This window comes from Canis lupus, chromosome 10 (genome assembly GCF_011100685.1).
Source record: "Canis lupus familiaris isolate Mischka breed German Shepherd chromosome 10, alternate assembly UU_Cfam_GSD_1.0, whole genome shotgun sequence".
NCBI lineage: Eukaryota > Metazoa > Chordata > Mammalia > Carnivora > Canidae > Canis > Canis lupus.
In genome coordinates, this window is record NC_049231.1 from 58,344,485 (window position 1) to 58,366,941 (window position 22,457).

General features: G+C 39.4%; 1 protein-coding gene and 1 long non-coding RNA gene across 13 annotated transcripts in view; one reads left to right on the plus strand and one right to left on the minus strand.

The window, feature by feature from the left end:
- Positions 1–22,457, plus strand: part of CCDC85A (coiled-coil domain containing 85A) — a 193,760-nt gene that overhangs the window by 137,053 nt on the left and 34,250 nt on the right. For 8 of the 10 annotated variants that reach the window (XR_005366004.1, XR_005366006.1, XR_005366005.1 and 5 more), the window contains exon 3: positions 18,836–18,912. The exons of the other annotated variants lie outside the window; for them this stretch is intronic. Coding sequence is in view for 5 of the 8 variants with exons in the window: in XM_038551304.1 (XP_038407232.1) it covers positions 18,836–18,912 (77 nt within the window). In the remaining 3 variants the exon portion in view is untranslated. The remainder of the gene's footprint in view (positions 1–18,835; positions 18,913–22,457) is intronic. 10 annotated transcript variants of the gene reach the window in all.
- Positions 4,372–22,457, minus strand: part of LOC106559430 — a 31,245-nt gene continuing 13,159 nt past the window's right edge. Inside the window, exons 3-7 of one of the 3 annotated variants that reach the window (XR_005366012.1) lie at positions 15,675–15,751; positions 14,815–14,949; positions 12,815–12,878; positions 8,044–8,810; positions 4,372–5,197 (exon numbers count right to left, since the gene is read on the minus strand). This is a non-coding gene — a long non-coding RNA (uncharacterized LOC106559430). Of the gene's footprint in view, positions 5,198–8,043; positions 8,811–12,814; positions 12,879–13,157; positions 14,950–15,674; positions 15,752–17,947; positions 18,180–18,265; positions 18,343–22,457 lie in introns of those variants that run through there. The other 2 variants (XR_005366011.1, XR_005366010.1) reach the window with 2 other exon arrangements.

Here is a 22,457-nt window from a genome sequence, read left to right on the forward strand (position 1 = left end):
AATTAAGAATCATAATAATTAATACGTTTCTGAGATGTATTTGTTAAAAGAATTTAGAGATTTGGATTAGTTGACTGCCAATGAGATTATAAATTACAAGTAAAATAAATGTCAAGTTTTCATTTGGAATCATCCTAAGAGCGTCCCCATGCCAAATTTGGTTTGGTTAGCCTTTTTTTTTTTTTTTTTTTTTTTTTTAAGATTTATTTATTTGGAGGGGGTGGTGATGGGAAGAGGCAGGGGGAGGGAATATCCAAGCAGTCTCCCGCTGAGCACAGAGCCCAGCATGGGGCTCAATCCCATGAGCCATGAGATCAGGACCTGAACTGAATGAAACCAAGAGCTGGATGCTTAATTGACTGAGCGAGCCAGGTACCCATGGTTTAGATAGCTTTTAACCATTCATCTTTGCCAGGATACTTATATGGTTATATGGACACTTATGTGGTTCTTTTATAACCTGTTCTTGGATGTCAGAGACCAAATGGTCCTATCCCATCTTGCATTTTTTTCTCTTCTATATTTAGTTAGGCAAAGCCTTGGAATTGTAGTTCTGCTTTTAACTGGGTCCAAGGAACCACACAAAAGACCTTTGGTTCTGTTGAATATATAGAAAGATCAGTCCAGTGATTCACTTGAGTGTGGTTTTTGGCTTTGTTATTATTTACCAAAATTGAGAGCTATCGATGAAGCTAACTGGTCAATTCTTTTGAAGGTATGGACTGGCTTGTAGGAGTAGACACAATCTTCATACTTGACTTGCAGAGAGTCACTAACCTTTGCTAGGTCCCATCTACCCTATCTGTTGAATTGTGATGATGTTATTGTGGGGGTAAAACAGAAAGTATTCCAAAAGTACATAGTAAAGGGATGTTCTGTCAAATATATTCTATTAGGTATTGGTTGTTTTGTTTTGTTTTTGTTTTTGTTTTCTGTAAAGACACATGGTTGATGCACACAAGTGCTTAAGTAAATGTGTGGTTACAGAGTCCCACTTCTGTTTCAGGCATTATTCACAAAATGGCAAAACGGCACTTTTCTATAGTAAACAGACATCATTGCCATCCAATAAATTAGAAGTATTAATAATAGTTGCCAAAAGGTTTTTAAAATGTCTTTTTCTTTTTTGTGTCTTACCTCTGGCTGATAAGTCAGAATTATAATTTTTTTTCTATTTTGTGTTCAAGCAGACTTTCTATTCATAGAGCAAATCTTAGCTTCATGCATATCAGAAAATTAATGCAAGCTATCTAATGGAGTATAAGAGATGTACATAGTAAGTGCAAGATGGTAAAGGGGAAGATTTTTCTTTTCCTATTATTAAAAGCCTGTATTTCCCATAGCTAAGCCAATTCAGCAAAGATGTGTAGGTACCAATTATGTAAGATTTTCCTTTGAAGCAGCAAACTTTAATTAAAATATATAGTTGCTATGGTTTCCGAGCCATCTATTTGAGCAATTTATCTGTAAAGATATTTTCACAAAATAAATTCCATGTTAATTGGAGGTTTCCTTCTGTATTAAGGAGCACACCTACACCAGCATGTGGCAGTTCAGAAAGCCTAAGCTGGCGTTGCTGGATGTAGCATTTCCCCCAAATCCTCTCTCCAAATGAAACATTATGCCATTTTTTCATGAATATTAATGTTTGAATTAAGGCTGTCTATCTCGACTTGGAAAGCTAAGTGGGAAATTAAATACTTAGCCAAGCAACCCAGTTCATCTGTCCCCAGACTCTTCTCTTTCCTCATTAAGAGGAAATTTTACCTGAAATATTGGAGTTGTGTTCATAATAGGAAATGAGTTTTTCAGAAGGGACTTGAAAAGGGTGTTTGTTTCAAAGCCCCCAGCAGAGTAGTCTGACTGAGGCTCTCAAACAGTCTTTGGAACTTAAACTTTTTAAGATCTCTGTCTCAGTTTGCAAAAAGCGATCAAAATTTTTAAAATTCCAAGTGGTTCGTGGATCTGCTTGCCTGGTGCTATGTAACCTCTGGTTCTACTGTGTCCACATCATGTCCGTCCTGAGTCCTTTGGTCCTTTTGATGTGAAGATGGGGGATTATCATGCTACTTCCTCTTTCTTTGACTAGATCACAAAGTTTCTAGAATCCAGTCCATCTTCATTCTCTAGTGAAGACTGATTACTGCTGTGTTGTGTAGGTCATCTACTAAAATGCCTTCATCTGGCATGTTTGTATAATCAGACCAAAGTGCTAGAGCCAGTATAATCTGCCTTATGTGTACTTATAGATATGTCACTTTTTTTTTTCTTTTTTTAAGATTTTATTCATCTCAAAGAAGCAAGAGTGAGAGAGAATGCATCCGTACAAAAGGAGGGGGAGAGATAGAGGGAGAGGGAGAAACAAACTCTCTGCTAAGCAGCGAGCCCTGCTCGGACTGGATCCAGGACCCTGAGATCATGACCTGACCTGAAAACAGACACTTAACCAATTGAGCCACCTAGGTGCCCATTTATGGAATTTTAGATCTGGAAGAGGTCACATGACTTTCATGACCAAGCTGGTTTGAGGCAGTACAGATTTGCTGCTTAAGTCTTCTAATTGTACTCGCAATTGATAACCAAAAAACAAAAAAATTTGCTCATTTCTACCACGGGACCTTTGCATGTGCTACCCCTCTAACTAGAAGGCCCACCCTGTAAACCATGGCTGGTTCTCATTCATTCAGTATTTATCAAGTTTTTAAATGCCCATTCCTCAGAGAGGCCTTCCCTGACCATTCAGTGGTTCTTTCATTTCTCATGACGCATTTGACATTAATTATTTATTTTCTTCTTATCTGTTGTTATCTATTGTTCGCTCTGTCCTATCTCCCAGTTTCTGGAACATTCAAATATTCATTGAATAGATGAATCTACTATTTATGGTGACCTTTGTTGTGACCTAGACAAAGTGTTAATTAACAATCGGAGTGTAACTCGCCAGTTTCCTAACACTCATCGGACAAATTTGGGGCACATTTAATCATGTAATCAATACTGCTTCAAAGCATGGGCATTTATTTTCCTTTTAATCTTACTCATTTGTATTCATCGGTTTTCACTCCCATTTTGCAGATTTCCTCTGCTGATGCCCAGTGCTCCATGCAGTAGTCAGGGAGCACTCAGTGAAAGTTGCCTTACTTGCCAGTGTTAGTGTGTGGATGATTGAGACCGAGCAGCCCATGAAGGTCTAAGATGAGAAAGCTAGGCCGAAGATCATGCATGTGGCAGGGAGGATGACACAACTGTTGAGCATAGTCCTTTCCACCATTGTGGCCCTGAGGGCAGAGCAGAGAAAGCAATCTGTTCCACTGCAGAGAGCCAGTGTGGTGCCAGCGGTGGCAGTGATATCAAAACCCACCTTTGGCCCTAGAAGGGAGGCCTGTAATACTAACAGCCGGGGTTTACCGTACTAGGTGCCATACACTTAGTTGACTTACTTAATCTTCCACCTAGGAGGTGTCATTAATCCATTTTACAAGTGGGAAAATGGAGACACAAGAGTTTAACAACTCCATCACGGCCACAGAGAAGGCAGGGAGAGCCAGGATTAAAACTCAGGCAGTCTGGCACCAATATTTCAGCTCTTCACTACTTGTCTATACCAGACCCCAGATGAGTGTCCTCGAGGGAGTCATTCTTACAATTGCATAAAGAGAATATTACACAAACAGAGCAGGGCCAGATAGGAGCTAGAACTGTCTGGAAGACTTGGAGTTAAAGTAAGTAGAAGCAAATGAACAGGAAAGATGCCTGGTCCTGGACGCCAGGCACAGGGCAACCCCAGTAATCTCCAAGCCTGAGCTTTGTTCCTAACATGCATCCTCTGAAGGTCTAGCACCTGCCTTCCTACCTGGTCTTTGCTTTCCTTAACGGCACAGGGCTCCCTCCACTCCCCGGCCTGACTTTGGGTTTGTGGCTTGAGTCCAGGGCCAGTTCCTGAGCCTGGAATCTAGTTTGTCAGAGCAGACTGCACCTGTACACGTTACATACGTTTACTAGAGTACAGAAGGTTGGGATGAGTTAGGCAAAATCTCCTGGCCACAGATAGTCCTCCTTTGTCCAGGGAGGAATATCCTAAGACTGGATCGGACATGTTCCATTTTACTGTGAAAACAATGCATAAAAACGTATAATGTAGTAGCATTATAGTAGTAAGAGAATTTTTTAAAGCTAGAAGCCTTTTATTTAAGAGTAACTTTTAAAAGGCCAGTTAAGGGACGCCTGGGTGGCTCAATAGTTGAGCGTTTGCCTTCGGTCCAGGGCATGATCCTGGAGACCTGGGATCGAGTCCCACGTCAGGCTCCCACCGGGGAGCCTTGCTTCTCCCTCTGCCTGTGTCTCTGCGCCCCCCTCCCCCCGCGTCTCTCATGAATAAATAAAATATTTAAAAAAATAAAAGGCCAGTTAAAAGTGCACATTATCAATAAATGTTGTCTTGAAAGAAAGATGGCATGTACTTTCCAGGTGCTGATGACACAATCGAATAAATTAAACAGTGGGCACAGCTCATACTGCTGTGATGCTGAAGTCCTGCAGAAGACCCAAACACCAAAGAGTAGACCCTGAGAAATATCCTGGAAATTGGCTAGGAAATTCACTGGACCCCCACACCCAGAGTGGCTGAGCAGGGAGCATAGGCCTCAGTTCCAGGAGACTGAAGAGCAAGACAGAAGGTAGCTTCTGACGGGGTAAGAAATGGAGGCCCAATCCAGCCCCTGGGAAGGAGGCTGGGTTAGGGCCCAGGGAGGCTTTGTGTTAACGTTAACTTTGGAGCTACTGTGCAGCTGCTTGCTATTTAGATCCGAGTGAGCAGAAGATAGTAACATGCAGTTCCGACCCTGGTGGGTTTGAGACATTTCCATTGGCTACTCCCTTCCTGGGATAGAATCTTCTCTGACCTGAGGTCGAAGACTTGGATAAGCTTGGAAGCTTTTTTTCCCCCTCCCTATGTAGGTATCAAATATTCCGTGACAGTGTTGATCACAATACAAGTATTTTTGTAGGCCTCTATAAAAATAGGGCTGATCTTATTTACATAGAATTGAGGTGCACCGTCTTCAGATTTATTATGCGCACTCCTTCCAAGTAATTTATTTTTCTCCATGTATATTAGAGCTAAATTCTTGGCTTGATAGGAGTGATGGAATAAGAGAAGTTGCTGTCTCTTGATGATAGATTGACTTCTCTGTCATCCCTGCATAAAGGGCAATAGGAAAATAAATTTCAAGTGAGTTGTTATTTAGGTGGAGAAGATTAATCTACCTATAGATCAGTTTGTTAAAATGCTCATTACGAAAAGGTATATATATTTGTAAGTATAAGAGGTATCTATCATTTTTTATGGATTTGAATATACATGGGCCGTGGGATATTGTTTTATTCTACCTTAATGTTCCTGGGTACTTCTTAAGGACAGAATGGAAATTAAAAACAATTCATCTTGTCCCATTCTTGGGACTAATGTGATGATTTAAAGCAGCTCTTTTTCGGTAAATCTGCTAACCCAGTGGCCTCAAACAGAAGCCCCATTTGGGTTGTTGGTGCTAATGGCAGAAAGCTGAGCCATACACAGAGTGGAGAGGGATGTATTTATAAGCAATTCTTTTAGCAGGCCCTCTGCTTTACTGCATCGTTTTAAGTTCTTGCATAACTTAGCTTATTCTCAGGGAGAAAATAGACTTATAATTCTCTTTATATGGTGATGGTGCCCCCATAACTGTGTATTCCTAGAGGAACCAGGATAGAATAATGTTAATTATTAATTAAAGGTATACATAAGTAGGAATACCTCTTTGACCAGGCTTCCTCCACCCAGCAGGCCCTGAGATATCTTATTACAATGAAATTCTCCCATGTGTATAAAAACATTATTATTTTTAATTAAAGTGCCCACTCAACCCATTTGGGACCAAGTAGACACCACCACCACCCCTTTTTAAGAGGATCCAGGGGAGATTCAGGAAAGAAGCTACTTTGAAAACAAAAATTAGGCATTTACAAGGCAAGAGAAACTGCCCTTTGCCTTTGCCATCATTTTCTTGCAAGACTGAAGATTTCTAAGATTTGGGTTGTAAGAAGTGTGTGAGCATTTCCAAAGATTGCATTTTGAATGGCATCTACATTTATTAAGTGCACCGATTACCTGGCAGATCCAGGCACTTAGCTTGGGATGGTTTGGTGTTTTTGTTGACTATGAAACTTACTGTCTCCACTTTGGCTGACTCTTGTTTACTTGAAGGCATCACCATATAAATCAAAGAGGTGATGCACTGATTTACATCTTAGGGGAAAAATACAGCTTTCATTCTGTCAATAAGTGCATCAATTGAGTGATGATGTAGTGCTCAATTATGATGATAAGAGAATTTAAATCAGACTCTGCTGGTGCTGGTCAAATTCTTTGATAATTGCTTTATTTAACCTTCATTCTATCTACAGGACCTATGTCCTCCAGCAAAGAGGAGTATTCACAGTGCCACAGATGGTGGACTTCGTTGGGGCAGATCTCAGGTTGAAGTCCAGAGTTGCACTCACTAGCTGTGTGACTTTGAGGAGTTACTCAACATCTTTAAGCCTTTAATCTCTAAGATGGGGATAATAACACCTCCTTTATAGTTTTGCAGTGAGGATTGAATGCATTAATGCATGTGAAAAATGCATATGCCTTTTTAGCAAAGTGTTTGATGCATGATAAATCAAGTTAAAGTTATTAGCCATTATTTGTGTCATCTGATTTACTTGCTGAACCAAATTGCTTGGTCTGTTGTTGCCTAGCAACTGTTTAGTGAAGACAAAATGATTGAATACTTGTGAATCAAGAAGAGCCCAACTGAACTTTGAGGTCAGTAGGAATTTTCCCTCCTCTTCCCTACTTTACTATCGCAAAGTGTCTCTAAAATCAAAGGACATGAAAAACAGGATGCCCTGTATTGGCTGTATTTTATAGGACTTTTGAGAGATATTCCCTGTATCAATTTTACTAATGACAGAAAAAAAAACTGTTATCTTAGGTTTAGTTAGAAAACCATCATTTTATTTAGATTAAGTAGTACTTTTATAGTTTTTTGAGTCCTTGCTTTAGCAAATATTCAGTACTTTGTTCTCATCAGTGGCATCAGCTAATATTTCTTTATACTAAGATGGTTTTTTCTTAACCTGATGATTTTCCTTACTGGAAAGAGTTTTTAAGTGTACAAAGTTAGGATTGAAATCTGTAAGGAGGTATTCTTAAAGGATAGTATTTGAAAATGTAAACAAGCCTCAGAGAAGCATGCTATCACATGGGTGTGCTTTCTCTCATTTCTCAGAGCATTACATGGTCTTAAATATTCTCTGCTTCCCCAAGGTCTCATACGTGATAGATACTCCATAAATTTTTGTTTAACAAATAAATGAAACAACAGAAATATACATCTGTTGGAAATCCTATCTTGGCTGCCTTTAGTGGTTAAACCACTGGTAAGGATTATTGTAAAATGCCTAATAATTGTTACCCAGGAATTGTGGGTCTTAAAGAGATCATCTGCTGCAATATTCGTGTTTGATGAGGGAAAATTAAAGTCCACAAAACTAGTACTGCTAGCCACTATGCTTTACCTCCCTCCTTCAAAAATTAGTGTGGGAGGGCAAGGGGTCTCCGATGGTAGAGAATGAGGGAGATGTGCTAAATGGAGCGGCAGGAGATCTACAAGAAAGTAGGAGGATTGGACTTAGGAATGAAACAGAAGTGAGAATGAAAATGGATAAAGAGGTCTCATTAGAGGATTCCCACGTGGAAGTCATACAGATCCAGACTCTGTCTACCAGGGAGGCTGGGTAGTAGTCAGCTTTCTGAGGCTCAGGGCTGGGGAGAGGGGAGATTTTGGAGGGGTGTCTGCCCTGGGGACTCTGCTTCCTCCCGCAGCCTTCTGTACTCAGTACTGTCTCTGCTCCTTAGGTTTCCTTTCCATAACAGCTCTCTGCTCTTCCCTTTCACGGTTAAACCAAAACCCCAAGTCTCTTGTCTGAGCTCCAGATTTGTGTATCCCCTCCATGTCTTACCTGTAGAAATGTTAAGCCTAATGTGAACAAAGTAGATTTCTTGATTTCAGACTCCAATCGTGCTCCTTCTCCAAAGCCAACTCATGATTGCCACCACCACCCCGATTCATGGCAGAACCGTAGCCATATCTTTGATTCCTTTTCTTCCCCCATAATTGATCACCTCTACTCTATGCATGTGCTGTGTGGCTGCCTCCTCTAGGAGATGCAATGAATGAGGCCAGTGCTCTCTGCACCACTGCTATGGCTCATTTGCAACCCACGGTCCTCTCCCTGCACACTAGAGGCCCCCTCAGCCATCACTCCATTTGTGCTCTTCTCTTCTCCACAGAGCAGCCAGGAAGATCACTTGAAAGTAAATCAATTGTGTCACATCATAGTGGCAAAGCCTCCTTCCATCATGGCTCCTCACTGCAAACAGTACAAAAATCCAAGCTCCTTGCATTGGGCCACTGATACATTGTGCACCTGGTCTCCTTCCTGCTCCAGTGTGATCTTTTCTCTCTTCTCTTCACCTCACCTTGGCCACTCAGGCCTTCTTTTTGTTCTTGGAGGGTGCCTCTGGCTCATTTCCACTTTGGAAACTTTCCATTTCAGATTTCAACTTGGATGCCTCCGATGTTCTCAGGTGGTCCAGGTCTAAGCTAAGTGGTGGAGGGTATCTGGGAGAGCACTGTAGCTATTCATGTCTGTGTACGCATGTCAGCCTTCCATATAGAATGTTCCTTAAGCAGAGGAGCCCTTTTGGTTTTGTTTTCGGTGAAAGTCTATAGCACAGGAAAGAGTGTTTAGCGCAGAGCTGGTACTCAAATACACGTTAACCGCCTGAGATTACAGAGTGCTTTTTGATAAATATGCCAAAATAGCTAACATACAAAAAACTTCTCCAAAGTATTTGATCTTTCTAATTTTATCTTCATTAACTATCCATTATCTAACTTGATCCATTATTTATCTGCATCACTTTGTATGTGCACAGATAATGCTAAGACATTGTGGAAACAGTTTTTCTCATGTGAGGGAACTATTTCCTACCTGTTATACTGTCTTTGTTTTGCCAACTGTCATAGCCGGGGCAGAGAGCATATATAGGCTCAATTGAGCACAGTTTTTATGAATTCCCCAATGATGGAATCCAAATTAATGATGCTTTGCTGTAAATTTTGATAAAAAAATAATTTTATTTCACTGACAAGTATGACAGTAGAAACAACTGTAGGTTGGCTTTAAAAAATATCTAAATATAAAAAATCTAAAAATACATAAAAAGTCAACATAATTACCTGAAGAGGGTAACATTTTGATGGGTTTTACTGTCCCTTGAAAATTTGTTTTTTTTTACAGATGTACTTCCTTATGCATTCATTGACAATACTGACAAGATATGCTTACAGGGGGGCTACCCACATTGAAGAAAATTGTTATGTTTATTAAAATGACATCAGTTTTCATTCTCTGGCCTTGGGAAAAGGCAGTTATTTTCTCTGGGAAATGACAAGGACAGCAGCAATGTAACAGTGGAAAGTAAGATGCATTTGAACCCTGAGTAGCTGTGAAAATGGTACTCATGCTAAACAGCTCTTTGGAGTTTGAAATATTTTCCATATACTCCCCCCCGTCCTTTTGCCAGTTTATTGCTATTTACCTCGTACCTCCTTTGTGGGGCTGATGTTTTCAAAGGGAGTAGTAAAAGTGAAGGCAATTTTAGGGCACAAAAAAATTCCTCTGAACCAGACTTCAATTTAGATTGCATGTTGTTGTGTGTTTTCTAGAAATTCTGGGAATCTGGCTGTATTTGGAGTTAATTGCTTCAGACTATCCGAGGAGCACAAACTTTGAGTAGCAGCCAGAGTGCTTGGGAACCAGGGTGATGGGATATTAATTCATTCTTTCCTTCCATGATAAGTTATTGAACCCCTTATAGCACACAGCTCTGTGCTGGTCAAAAGGCAGCTCAGAAAAGAACTGGAAGGCAGGACCTTGCCACACTGAGCCTCCAGCTTATATATAGAGAGAAATGGAAGCTGAAACCATCACGTGTCCGTTACCAAGGAATAGGCCAGCTGGATGACCGCAGATACACAACAAGTGCCATTTTCTCCCACTTTAAAAGCACTTTCATTTGGGAAGAGGAGAGACCAGGACAAATTTAGGGTGACTATTTTCTGGCACAAAAGTTAGGATCACTTTTTTTTTCTGACTTCTAAATTGACTTACATGCAAATTGTCAGGTTTCAATATCCATTTAACTCTTTACTCTTTTATAGAAAATAAATGAAACAAAATCTGGACTGTTTCAAAAACTAGAGCACTTGTGGGGCACCAGGAGAAGAGCACTCATGATTTCTGTCCAACGCACTCTTGGAAAGAGATGCAGTATGTTCAGCCTTCATTCTAATTGAAATAAACAGGACAGCACATTGCTCTGTTTCTTTTAACTGTGGAATGACAGGTTTTTCCCTTCTCGAAGAAACATAACCTGTTTTGATATGGACCGCTGCCCACCGCCCTCGTCCAGCTGCTCTCTGACAGCTCCGAGCCCCTCAGGCTCAGCTGACACCTGCCGGTACCCCACAACTGTGTGTGCTCCTGCACCCTCAAAACTCCCCTCACTGGCCATGCTAACCAGAAAGCAGCCTTACTAACTGAAGAGGATTTCCAGCTGAAGGACATTTATACTCTAAGATATTAATGATAGAAATGGTCCATTTTTGTATACCCCTATAGCTGTTCTTTTTCTCTGCTACTCTCTCTCTCTCTCTCTCCTTTTCTTTCCTTCTTTCCCACTCTTTCCTGTTCTCTCTTCCTCCCCAACACACACACACAGATTTTTTTTTTTTTTAACTGCCTGGTGAGAGCACATTTCAGATTTTCTTACTGAAGTTACCCACCAGTGACCTGATCTGGCATAATTTGAGAATCTCTGCGAAGTTTCTATCCCGAGTTTAGTGTTCTGTAGTAGATTTCTCAAATGGCACAGCACAATTTATATGAAGCTCCATTTAAATACAAATCCTGCCTTGCCTGGAGTGATTGAAAAGTATAGACCTGTGCTATAAAATAATCCCCTTTCAGGGCACTGCCTGCATCGGTTGACACATTCAATACATTTTAATTGTACCAGACACTATTCTAGGCACTTGGGAGGCATCACTCAGCACAAAGGGTCCCTGCCTGTGGAGTTGACATTCTGAGGGGGAGAGATGGGACTTCTCTCTGTGCACAGGTTTATATATACGATAGAAGGTGATGAAGTGTCTTGAGAAAAGTAAGTACAACAGACATGAAGCTCAGGAATGGGTAGAGGTGGGGGTGAGGGGGTGGGATTAAAGAAGGTGGACTCAGTGAGTCGCATTGAGAAGCTGTGATCTGGACAAAGACTTGGGGAAAGTGAGGAAGTCAGCCGAGCAGCTATCTGGGGGAGGGCTTTCCAGAAAGCTGGGACACAATAAAGGAGGAGCATGCCTGAGGTGTTCAGGACAGAAAGGAAGCTGTGTGGCTGGAGCACAGGGTATGGTGGCATGAAGTGAGACAGCTATCTGGTGGCCAGGTCATGTGGGGCCCTGCTGGACTTTGTTTTTTTTAATTTTGTTTCAATTTAATTAATTAGCATAGAATGTCTTATTAGTGTCAGAGGTAGAGGTCAGTGATTCATCAGTCTTATATAATACCCAGTGCTCATTATGTCACGTGCCCCCCCTTAATGTCTATCACCCAGTTACCCCAACCCCTCACTCCCCTCCCCCCCAGCAACCTTCAGGTTTTTTCCTATGATTAAGAGTCTCCTATGGTTTGTCTCTCTCTCTGGTTTCATCTTGTTTTGTTTTTTCCTCTCTTCCCCTATGATCCTCCGTTTTGTTTCTTAAATTCCACATATGAATGAGATCATATGATAATAGTCTTTCTCTTATTCTGACTATTTGCTTAGCATAATATCCTCTAGTTCCATCCATGTCGTTGGAAATGGCAAGATTTCATTTTATGGATGGCTGAGTCATATTCCATTGCGTATATACACATTGTCTTTATCCATTCATCTGTTGATGGACATCTGGGCTCCTTCCTTAGTGGGGCTATTGTGGACATTGCTGCTGTAAACATCGGGGGGCAGGTGCCCCTTCAGATCACTACATTTGTATCTTTGCTGGACTTTTAAAAGATTTTGGCTTTTATGAGGAACAAAATGGGGAGTTACTGCAGAGTTTTGAGTGGGGAAAGAACTGAAGAGACTTAGCATTTTAGAAAGAAAACCCTGGCTACTATGGATTGAAACATAATTTGAATGAAAATGGACCTGGGAGAGGACTGGGGTGTGTAAGAGAGCAGAACCAAACACAGTGCGCACGTTTTTGTCACAAGGGAAGCCTGTTGGTCAAAAGGTTTAAATCTAGTCCTAAGGGATAAAAGACAAAAACAGGACAACGTTTTAAAAACTTAGGCAGTGGAAGAAGGTGACAAGACAGATCCTTCTCTGTGGCTGTCACTTCCCTCTTCACAACTGGATTCCAGAATGCGGGGTTTCCCAGCCTGAGCCTGTGCACTCCCCTTATGTCATGCCTAGAACTCTCTTCTCCCAGGTCTTTACATAGTTGGCTTGTTTCTGGACCTTAGCCTCACGCCATGCTCCCTAATGTAGGTGTACTTCCCCAAGTCTTGCTACGGCACTACCCTGTGTTATCCTCATTGCACAACACATCGTATTTGGTTTTCACTGCCCGTCTTCCCCCCACACCCCCCGGAATGCAAACTCCATGAACTCACAGACTCTTACCACTTTTGTGTGCTCCTGTATCCCCGATATCTAGGACAGCATCTGGCACACAGCAGGACACTCTCTGTTGGGTGAAGAAGTCTTCATATTAAAATAAATCAGCAAGTCCATATTAAACCCCTGCAGGGAACGCCACCAGTCACTGTGTGAAGTTTAAGGAATATTTTCATGTAGCATATTTGGGCACAAAGTGTGAAAACAGAAAAAAATCACATATAAGAAAGTAGATAAAGAGAAATCGTAAGGCACTGAATACATGATTTATTAGCAAGTGAGTTGAGAAGAAGTAAAACTAAGAGATTCATGGAATTGGAAATATTTAAAAATTTAGGATTACTGAACTTCAAACAGCCCAAAAACATACACAGGTAGAAATCTCTGTGGCATCTTATTGAGCTTTCTCCAAACACCTCCAATAATATAAAGGCTGCTATCATACAAAGCAGTATATTCCAGTCTCGGGATATTCTAATCATTAGAAAGCTACTTTACATTACCATGCATAGAAGAATAAGGAGTGTTGCACTAGGCAGGATGGAGTGAGTATTTGGCCAAGGGAAGGTGTTGGAGAGACCTAGGGGAACATCAGGCCAGTGAATAACCAGTGAGCAGGGTTCTACATGGGAGAAACAGGATGGAAAATATTTCCTATCTCTTTTGGGTTGGCACAGAGGGAAGTGTCTGAGAAGAGTAAAATTAGCCCCACAGATAATGGACTGGAGCAAGACCTGACATCATTTTTTATTTATTTAGGGCAAACTTTCCATTTTGAAAAACAAAAGTCCTATTTCTGCCCATGGTAAGGCAGTTGGAGGCAAATATCCAGACAAATCTGAAAATGCTGATTCCAACAAGATTTTTTTTTTTTTTAATAAGAAAGGCATCAAATTCTAGTGAGAAATGTAATCACTTATATTTCTGGAGCTAATATGAATTCTAAGTAGGAGGCTGACCTTTGCTTGCCTGAGGAAGAAAGAGAAACACTAGTAGAACAGTAATCATTTTTTTAAAATGTAGTCTGAAGTAATTTCTTTTTTTTTTTTTTTTTGAAGTAATTTCTTTAAGAATGTGCAAAAGCCTGTGGACAGTGAGATTAATTTGGAACTATTCCAAGCAGTTCCTTTAGAAGTTGGGGTTTATCAAAGGGATTGCCTCCAGATTTAAATCACATGGTCATTGGCCTCTCTCTGGCTAAGGGGGTTAACTCTGAGAGAGCCACCAAAAAGCTACCATCTATAAAAACCATGGTCGCAAAAGTCTTCCAAGTGATTTTCTTCCTTTATGTCCTTCCAAATGCTATATAATTTGTCTTTGAATGGACCACTACTAGATTTTATTTTCTGCCCTGAAATTTTGAAGACCCAATGGTACTTCATCTAATCAAAACCACTCAGAAGTTTGACAGACCTCAGATAGTAGTAACTACCAACAGTAAACATTTTATGTACAATAATTAGAGTAATTCGTGGGTGATTTCAAGGATGGGTGTTCCCCTCAGGAGGGAAGTGCTACTTTAGAAAGTAGGGGGAAGAGAGAGGGCTTAACATTTTGAGCAGAGTATTTTCAAACTAGCAGAGAAAAAGTCCAGCTACTTTATATGATTGAAAGCATTTCAGGTAAAACGAAGTGAAGTCAAGTCCCAGATATTGTCCAAGGAAAATATCAAGTTATTTTAAATAAAAATCCACCTAAATCTCTAAAATCAGCAAGAAGAAAGGTGAATTTGGAATTTATCTATGTGAGAAGTGTGATATCATTTAATAATTCAAAGACCCAAGATGGCAATCACCGTGATGCCCCAGCAATGAAACAAAACCTTCTGAATATATTTAACCTCCCGTGTTGGCGGCCAAGTTTATTACACTATGGGGTTATCCTGTCATCTCCGTAATGAGTTAGGGTTCAAGGATAGGTTGAACTAGGAAACCTCTAAGGTACATTCCAGTTCTAAAATTGGAGCCATTTAGGGCTGCCCGGGTGGCTCAGCGGTTTAGCACCACCTTCAGCCCAGGGCGTGATCCTGGAGACCCGGGATCGAGTCCCACGTCGGGCTCCCTGCATGGAACCTGCTTCTCCACATGGGTATTGTTTGCTTCACTTTGCCTTTTTAGTATGTAGATGTCCTCGATCCTAGACTGGAAAGAGAAAATACATATTGGGAATGTTCAAAGCAAATCACCCACCATCTGCATAACTGGGTTTTGATGTTAGCTTTTCATATCCTGGATTATGGGAAGTGACTTGGCCTTTCCTCCTTCTCCCCAGTATGTCCCTTTCTCCTCCTTCCTGTGTCTCCCATTCCTCTTCCCCGTTCCACTCAGGATCATTCTTGGCATCTGGTCCTTGTCCATCCTGTGACTACACTTGCATCTCTCTGGCCTGTCAAACTTCTGTTGATCTGAGAAGCTCAGTTTCTCTTTACTAAGAACTGCAGCCAGTACTGTTCTCTTTCTGTGCTCACATGGCACATGATTTCCCACTGAATCTCACATTCCCTTGCCTTTTCCTTCTTCCCTCCCCACGACAGGCTATCTCCTTCTGAAAGATGGAGTCCTCCTGAATACGTTGTGGATCTGGGTAGAGTGTCACATAGTGCTTGGCTGCCTGTCCGGAGCCTCATTCTCAGTTCTGAAAGCCAGATGACTTCTGCAATCTAAGCTTTAGCTGTCAGTCACTGGTGGAAGACGGGACAATCCCTTCAAATTATAGGATATCCACTTTCAGGGCTGCATGCATACATGTGTACAGGTATCACTTAATAATAAAAAAAGAACACCATAAGCACAGCATACCATAGAGAGTTCTGGAATCTCTCTATGTTGTCACCTGAAACTAGTACAACACTCTACTTCAGCTATACCTTGGTTAAGAAGAAAGGAATGCCAGTGTTTGCCAGATACTTCTCTTTGGTCAGTGCACACCCGTGGTCCTCATTCCCTGCATGTAATGGAAAACCAGCTTATTTTATAGATGACAGCACTTTGGAAGTTCCTTGAATGAGGAAGACAAGGGAAGCAGCAGCTGGGGAAGGGGTTGTGCCAATGTGGCCAGTAGGTTGTAGCATAAAAGAGGGGCTCCTTTTCTTTCTCACAAGAAATTACTCCAGTATTTTATTCAATGTTCAGCCATGACTGGGATGTACATTGTGATGGATTTCCAAAGCATGGAGTTTCTTACACTTTATCCTATTACATCTTATTTTAAAATGGTTACGTCTTTTCTCTCCCATTATTTTAACTATGTACTTGTAGTCAGGCTTGGCTCGCCTGTGGAGCAGTAAAAGAAAGTCACAAAGAAATCTCTCAATCCTAAAGCTTAACAAAACGTTTCTTGTTCTTTGACCTCACAGTGGAGGGATTGGGGAGTTTCTTGAGTGGCTTTTTGTCTATACTTGAGGACCAGTGATGTTTCAGAAAAATGTTTGCCTACTCCACTCCCATTAAGGAATTATATAATCAGGTTCTTGATGAATAAAAGAACTAACAGCGGGAATTCTCTTATTTATGCACGTGCATCAGCTCTTCTTCCGTTCCCCCCATCCTGCCCCCATCCCCTGAGGAGTTTTCTCATCATGGTATCTGTTCACTGTTAAGTAGTAATTGCAGCAGAGGCAGCCAGGAGCAACAGGGCTTTCTGGAACACAGAATGTGGGGGTGTAATCCTAAAGCAGAATTTGTGTTCTGTGAGATGAGAGTCTTGTAGTCACTGGCCTTCTCTTCATCCCAACCCTACAATAGAGCCTGACACAAACCAATGACACAGTCGATAGGTGCTGAGTGAATGAATTCAAAACTCTCCCTAGCTTTTGCCTTAATCTTGTAAAGCTAATCTTTAACAATTATTTTATCAGTCTAAAAGGGCTACCTACCTATCTTCTCCTGCCCCTGCCCCTATATGCAGTGAATGCTTGGAAACAAAGATGTGGACTTCATTGATTTTTTAACTTGACATTAGAAATTGGACTTACGGAATGTTTTCCAAAATCAGGAATTTACCCTCTTTTTTTTTTTTTTTTTTTTGAACTGACATGCTAGAACTTTCTTAACATAGGGAGTAGGGAGAGGCTTAGTGAAACCATCCAATATGTAAACTGCAAAAAATTTTAAAAAGAGAAGTAGATTAAAGTGATAGAAGATAGTTACCGAATTAAAATCCATTCAGTGGCATTTCCAAATGTCACCTGAATGACTGTGTATAAAGAGACTTTGAGCTGCTTTAAGTATCATGGCTTTGGGGATGGTGCAGTCTAGGGACAATAAAGATAAGGTATAAATTATGAACAAGGGAGAAAAAAAATAGTACTTAGCTACTTACATGGCTTAAGTAGAACATTTCTGAGCAACTTTTCACTTGGATGGCCCTTATCAAATGATCGTTTTTCTAAAGTAGAGAGTGGGGCTTGCAAAACTGCATAAATCAGGCAATTTGCATTCATGTTTTGATGATCCGCAAATCACTTATTCATTTGTGGGAGTAAAGCAGATTCATGAAATCAATATGTTTGTTATTCATTTATGCCTCTTTTTTTGGTCATAAAGCAAACTCTTAACATTTCATTGAGCTAAAAAATGAGAGCATATTTTTAGAAAGTGTCTTCAGTTTCCTTTACCTTGTGTTTATGTCTTATGTGAGGGATGCCCAAAACCAAGACTCGCCTATTGGTGTGAGATTCGTGGGTGGTTATATTAACATCAGTGATAGGGACTTTTTGCAAATGTTTGTGAAAACAGACATGCTGTAAACCTGTCTGGAATGAGCTTAATTGTTACATTTGCAAATTAAGGACCAAAATTTCTTGTGTATTTTAAGAAAATAAAATGCTATCTTACTGCTTTGAAGGTCACAAAAACAGAATTGAGTTCATATAACCAATTTCCATACAGAAATTATAGTTTCCATGATGAATTTCAGATCAAGGCATTAATTTACATCAATATTCTTTCTAACTTTAAATTGTTGGGGTCTCCAAATATTTACCATTTAAATGCACTACCATCTTGGTCTTGCTCCTTGCTCTTTTATGTTTCCAAGGCTGAAGAACATGCACTAAGGTTTAATAGTAGCTATGCTGCTCTAATATTAACTATGGAAACCTGCTGGAGGAATTTTATTGTCATGTACATTTTACTCTACCTGAAATATGTGTGTTCTTGGGTAATGAATCAATGGCAGCTATGTTGCTATATGATGCACTTGAATATTTTTGCTTTAAGAAGAGTTCCTGTCAGATTGTTCCTCAAAGTGAAACTCCTCTTTCCTTCACCTGTGAATCATTCCCTGATGTAAAGCTGTAAACTGTAGAGTTCACATGGAACAGACCCTAGGTGTAATGCTGATTGTCACCAGTCAGCACACACCTGAGCTCCTGAAGAAACGAAAACAAGAATGAGTTTTAAAGTCAGCCCCTGGCTTACCTAAAGATTCTGAAAAACAGATCTGTGTCACACTCACCCAAAATCAAAGTCGATATTTAGCCTCCCCTCCACTTGGCCCTTTTGTAATGGTTCTCTGGATTATAGTCATAATATCTGGAGATTGATGAGAAGAATAAATGTTGAATTTAAGGCTTGAAGTATTTGGGGGGAAAATGAAGGGAGCTGGCTATTTGGAAATATTTTAATTTTCTATTTTTTAAATATGCCTGTGGAATTTATTTTGGTGATAATTAACATTGTAAAAAGTCTTACATGGGGACAGCTCCCTGAAAGTACAAAGTAAGTAGAAAGGGGAATAAGTGTCTTCACAACGCCTGACATTCTGAGGGCTGCATGATATACGAAAGCCTGTAACCTCACCCCTTATAAATTCTTCTAATTGTCCTTAGCATTGTACAATTGTTCAAACTGCTTGTGGTTTCAATGACTTTTGTTACTGTTTTTCTGGGGAGAATTTTTTTTTTTTTTTTTAAATAACAGTCTATGTTGTCACTACCTGATTTGAATAAATCAAACCAGAAATATCCTGACAGTGCACCAAACAAGACCTGTGTGTATAATGTAAGTTCTTTCTTTTTAATTTTAGAATCAACCTTGTCCTATGTTAGGCAGCTGGAGGCAAGAGTAAGACAGCTGGAGGAAGAAAATCGCATGCTGCCCCAGGTGGGTGACTTCCAGAAGCTCATAGCTAGTCAGTGTCATTTGAGTTGTGGCATTTTATCTGGAATTTAAAGTCTCAATTACATTTTCTCCTTTAAATGATAGAAATCATTTTGTAAATAGTCATTCATCAATGTAGACTGTGATTGCTTTCCATAATGACCATCATATTATCTGGATTCTTAAGTGTGATACCAAAGGATGCAGATGTCTGAAATAAGAATGCAAAGTAATTTTGAAAGGAAGAAAACAAGAGAAAGAGGAAATGAAGAAAAGTAGAAAATACTTTGCTAGTACTACTCACTCACATATATCATGCATGTAGTTGGTGAATATAGGGAAGGGACTCTTTTTTTTTTTTTTAAACTAATTTATGAGCTAGGGAAAGCTGTAGGTAGTTTGAAGATTTCATATTTTAATTCAAATTAGTACTTCCTAAAATTCTTTGTGATATAACTGATGAACTCTTTTAGTACAACAAAGCAATGACAGTAATTGACAGTTTTACCTTGGGGCTTAATTTCTTTTCCCTGGTGAATACAAAGTGGCACTCGTTGAATGCCTCACCATATTATTGTACTTATTCCTTTGGGCTGAAATATCTTGGTGAGAATGATGTTGGCTGAGGTGGTGGTTCTCGGGGAATGTTTTGTTGAGGAGTTGAGCAAATCCCCTGGTTCTAGGTTGGTTTCCTTTACAGACATGGAGGCAGGAAAGTATTTCAATATTTTAGGAAAGGAGTTTTCTAAGCATTCAGTCACTAGTGTTTTTTTTCCACATTCTGGTGATTATTTCTATTTCCTAAGTGACCAAGGGAAAATGAACACTTAAAAAAACAAGCAAACAGTAGTTTAAATGAAAACAGAGACTGGTTCAAATTCAAGAGAAGACATGTAAATGGTAACACTTTGAAAAGATATTTTAGGTCTTTTAAATCTCATTTTGTTTTTAAACTACTTTTGCTCATTAATGATAATTTGGGGTCTGTCAGAGAATGCCTTTCTCTTTCTTCCACTGGCCAGCCTTCTGGCTAAAAATCATGAGATTAAATGAAATGAGCCTACTTTCTCCCTTCTCAAACTACGCCTATGTTAATACTGATGTGGACAGAAGGGATTATTTGCATCATAAGACAAGACACTGCTGGTAGAGTTTTCTCTTTCCTCTTCTATACTTTCCATTTTTAAAATTTTTCTTTGTCATTTGTCCTTTTATATGGGATTCAGAGTCTGACTGTGCCGAGACCCTTCACTGAAAACACCTAACTTCTTTCCGTTCCAAGAAACCTAAAAATAGAATTAGTTTATCATGAGTGTTCTATCTGGTGATACAGGCTCTGGGGCAACTGGGAATGTAAATGAAAAGAGGAAGATAAGGAGATCTGTCTCTTAGTTTACCTCTGAGTGGAAATTGAGGTTCGTGTCAAACATTGAAATGCTAGCTTGTGCACTATGTTATTTAAAAAGAGGCACAACAAATATGAAAATGATTACAAGATTGATTTTTAAAAATCTGTAAAAGTGTTAGAGGTCTTGAAGAGAAATCAGAAGAAGAGGCTTCAGCTATACTTGATATATCAAGTGTGTGCATATTTAAATACACAGCACTTGCATAGTCAAGAAGTAGAAGAGATTAAACAACTTTTCAGGCTTAAGTCTTAAAACATATGTTTTTTTAAATGCATTGCTGTTTTCTATCAAAGAAGGTTTTCTTTCTCGGAAAAGACTGGGAAAGATCATGTTTGACTGAATCTTAAGATGTTGTTAATGTGGGATGCACCATTATCATATGTGCCACTAAGAATGAGAAAAGATGTTGTCAATTATACCATGTCGGATTCTTGTTGATTTTAGAGATGTTAAAATGGAAAAACAATGCTTTAGAATTGAATAGCTTTTTACATGTCCAGGGCAATTTACTGAAAAGAAAAATCTATTGTTTGAAATATGCTATGGGACATATATACAAAGAATACAATAGATCTCAGTTCAAAAACAATATTTCTGTGAAATTTCTGTTATCTGAGAATGTTGCCTTCATTTATAGCTAAGATAAATATGATGGGATCACCAATTGCAAGTACTTGTATAAATACAACTGAAATGAACAGACAATAGGTCTGAGGATGGAAAGCAATAAATGAAACTCAGAGCAGTGAGAATCGTCTAAAGGGAATAGCCGTGGAAGACGAGATTTGGACCAGATGACACAAAGGCATATGTGACTTATTCTTGGATGTTACTGGTACTATTACAAATAATTACATGCTTTCCCTGCAGAGACTATTTCTGACTGCATGATGTTAGCTGATTTGCAAGGTCAATTCAATGTGACTAGCTGACATCCCTGAATAAATTAGTCTCAATATCTGAAGACTTGATTTTCCCATTGTAGGAACTTGCTCACTGTGCCTCGATTAGGAGGTATTCTGTTTTACTCCCAAGTTTATAAAAATATATTCTCTTGACTTTGGATAGACAGGAAAAAAAATATATAGTTGGCAATTGGAATTCCAAATATATTGGGTATCTTTTGTGGCTGTGGCCAGGTCTTTGCTGATAGTTTAGCACTTTAGAATAATTATGTAAAGTATTTTCCTGGAGGAAGAAATCTCCTTAATGCTTATTTTTATTCTTTATGTTAAATTGTGTATAATGAACTGAGTTGCAACTTTGCCCCATCAATATGTATTTAAAAGTAAAGAAGATGAGTGTAATAAGTGCTTATGGATTTCTCTCTGGTCAGATACAAAGGCTTTAATTTCTTAATTTATAAATGACAAGGTTCCTCTTATCCTTTTGTAGGCCTAAAGTATAAATAAAGCATGGGTCCAGTTTTATAAACACGCAAAGTTACCAAGTCCCAGAATGAAGGGTTTTTTATTCAAAAACAGTTAGAAAAATGCAGTGAAGATTGAGTCAGTTCTGTCCAGTGATGAAGAGGAGCCTACAGGAGATGTGATTAGAATATCAGTATGGAGCCCATGTGAGCATGTAGCTCTTTGCTCTGCCATGATTTCTGCAATATCTCACAAGAATCACTGAGCAGTACTTTAAATCCAGTTTGTGAACACAATATTTCAAAAGAATCCTAAAGTAATAACAGAAAATGCAGTATTATGTACTACATATTACTTGAAAAGGAAATGTCTCCATTTATATATTTATTTATTTGATAGGAAAACATGAGATCTACTGTTCTGTCAGATTTTCAAGTGTATAACAACTATTGTTATTTATAGGTATGATGTACATTTGATTTCTAGAACTTAATTCTTTTTGCATATCTGAAATTTTGTACATGGTGATTAGCACCTTCCCCTTCCCCTCAGCCTCTGAAAACCACCATTGTATTCTTTGCCTCTATGAGTTTGAGTATTTTTGATACCTCATATAAGTGGAATCATGTCGTATTTGTCCTTCTGTGACTGTCTTATTTCACTTGGCATTTTACCAAGTGATCATTACCATATGATCCAGCAATCCTACTTCTGGATATTTACCTGAATTGAAATCAGGATCTCAAAAAAAAAAAAATATTAGCAATCC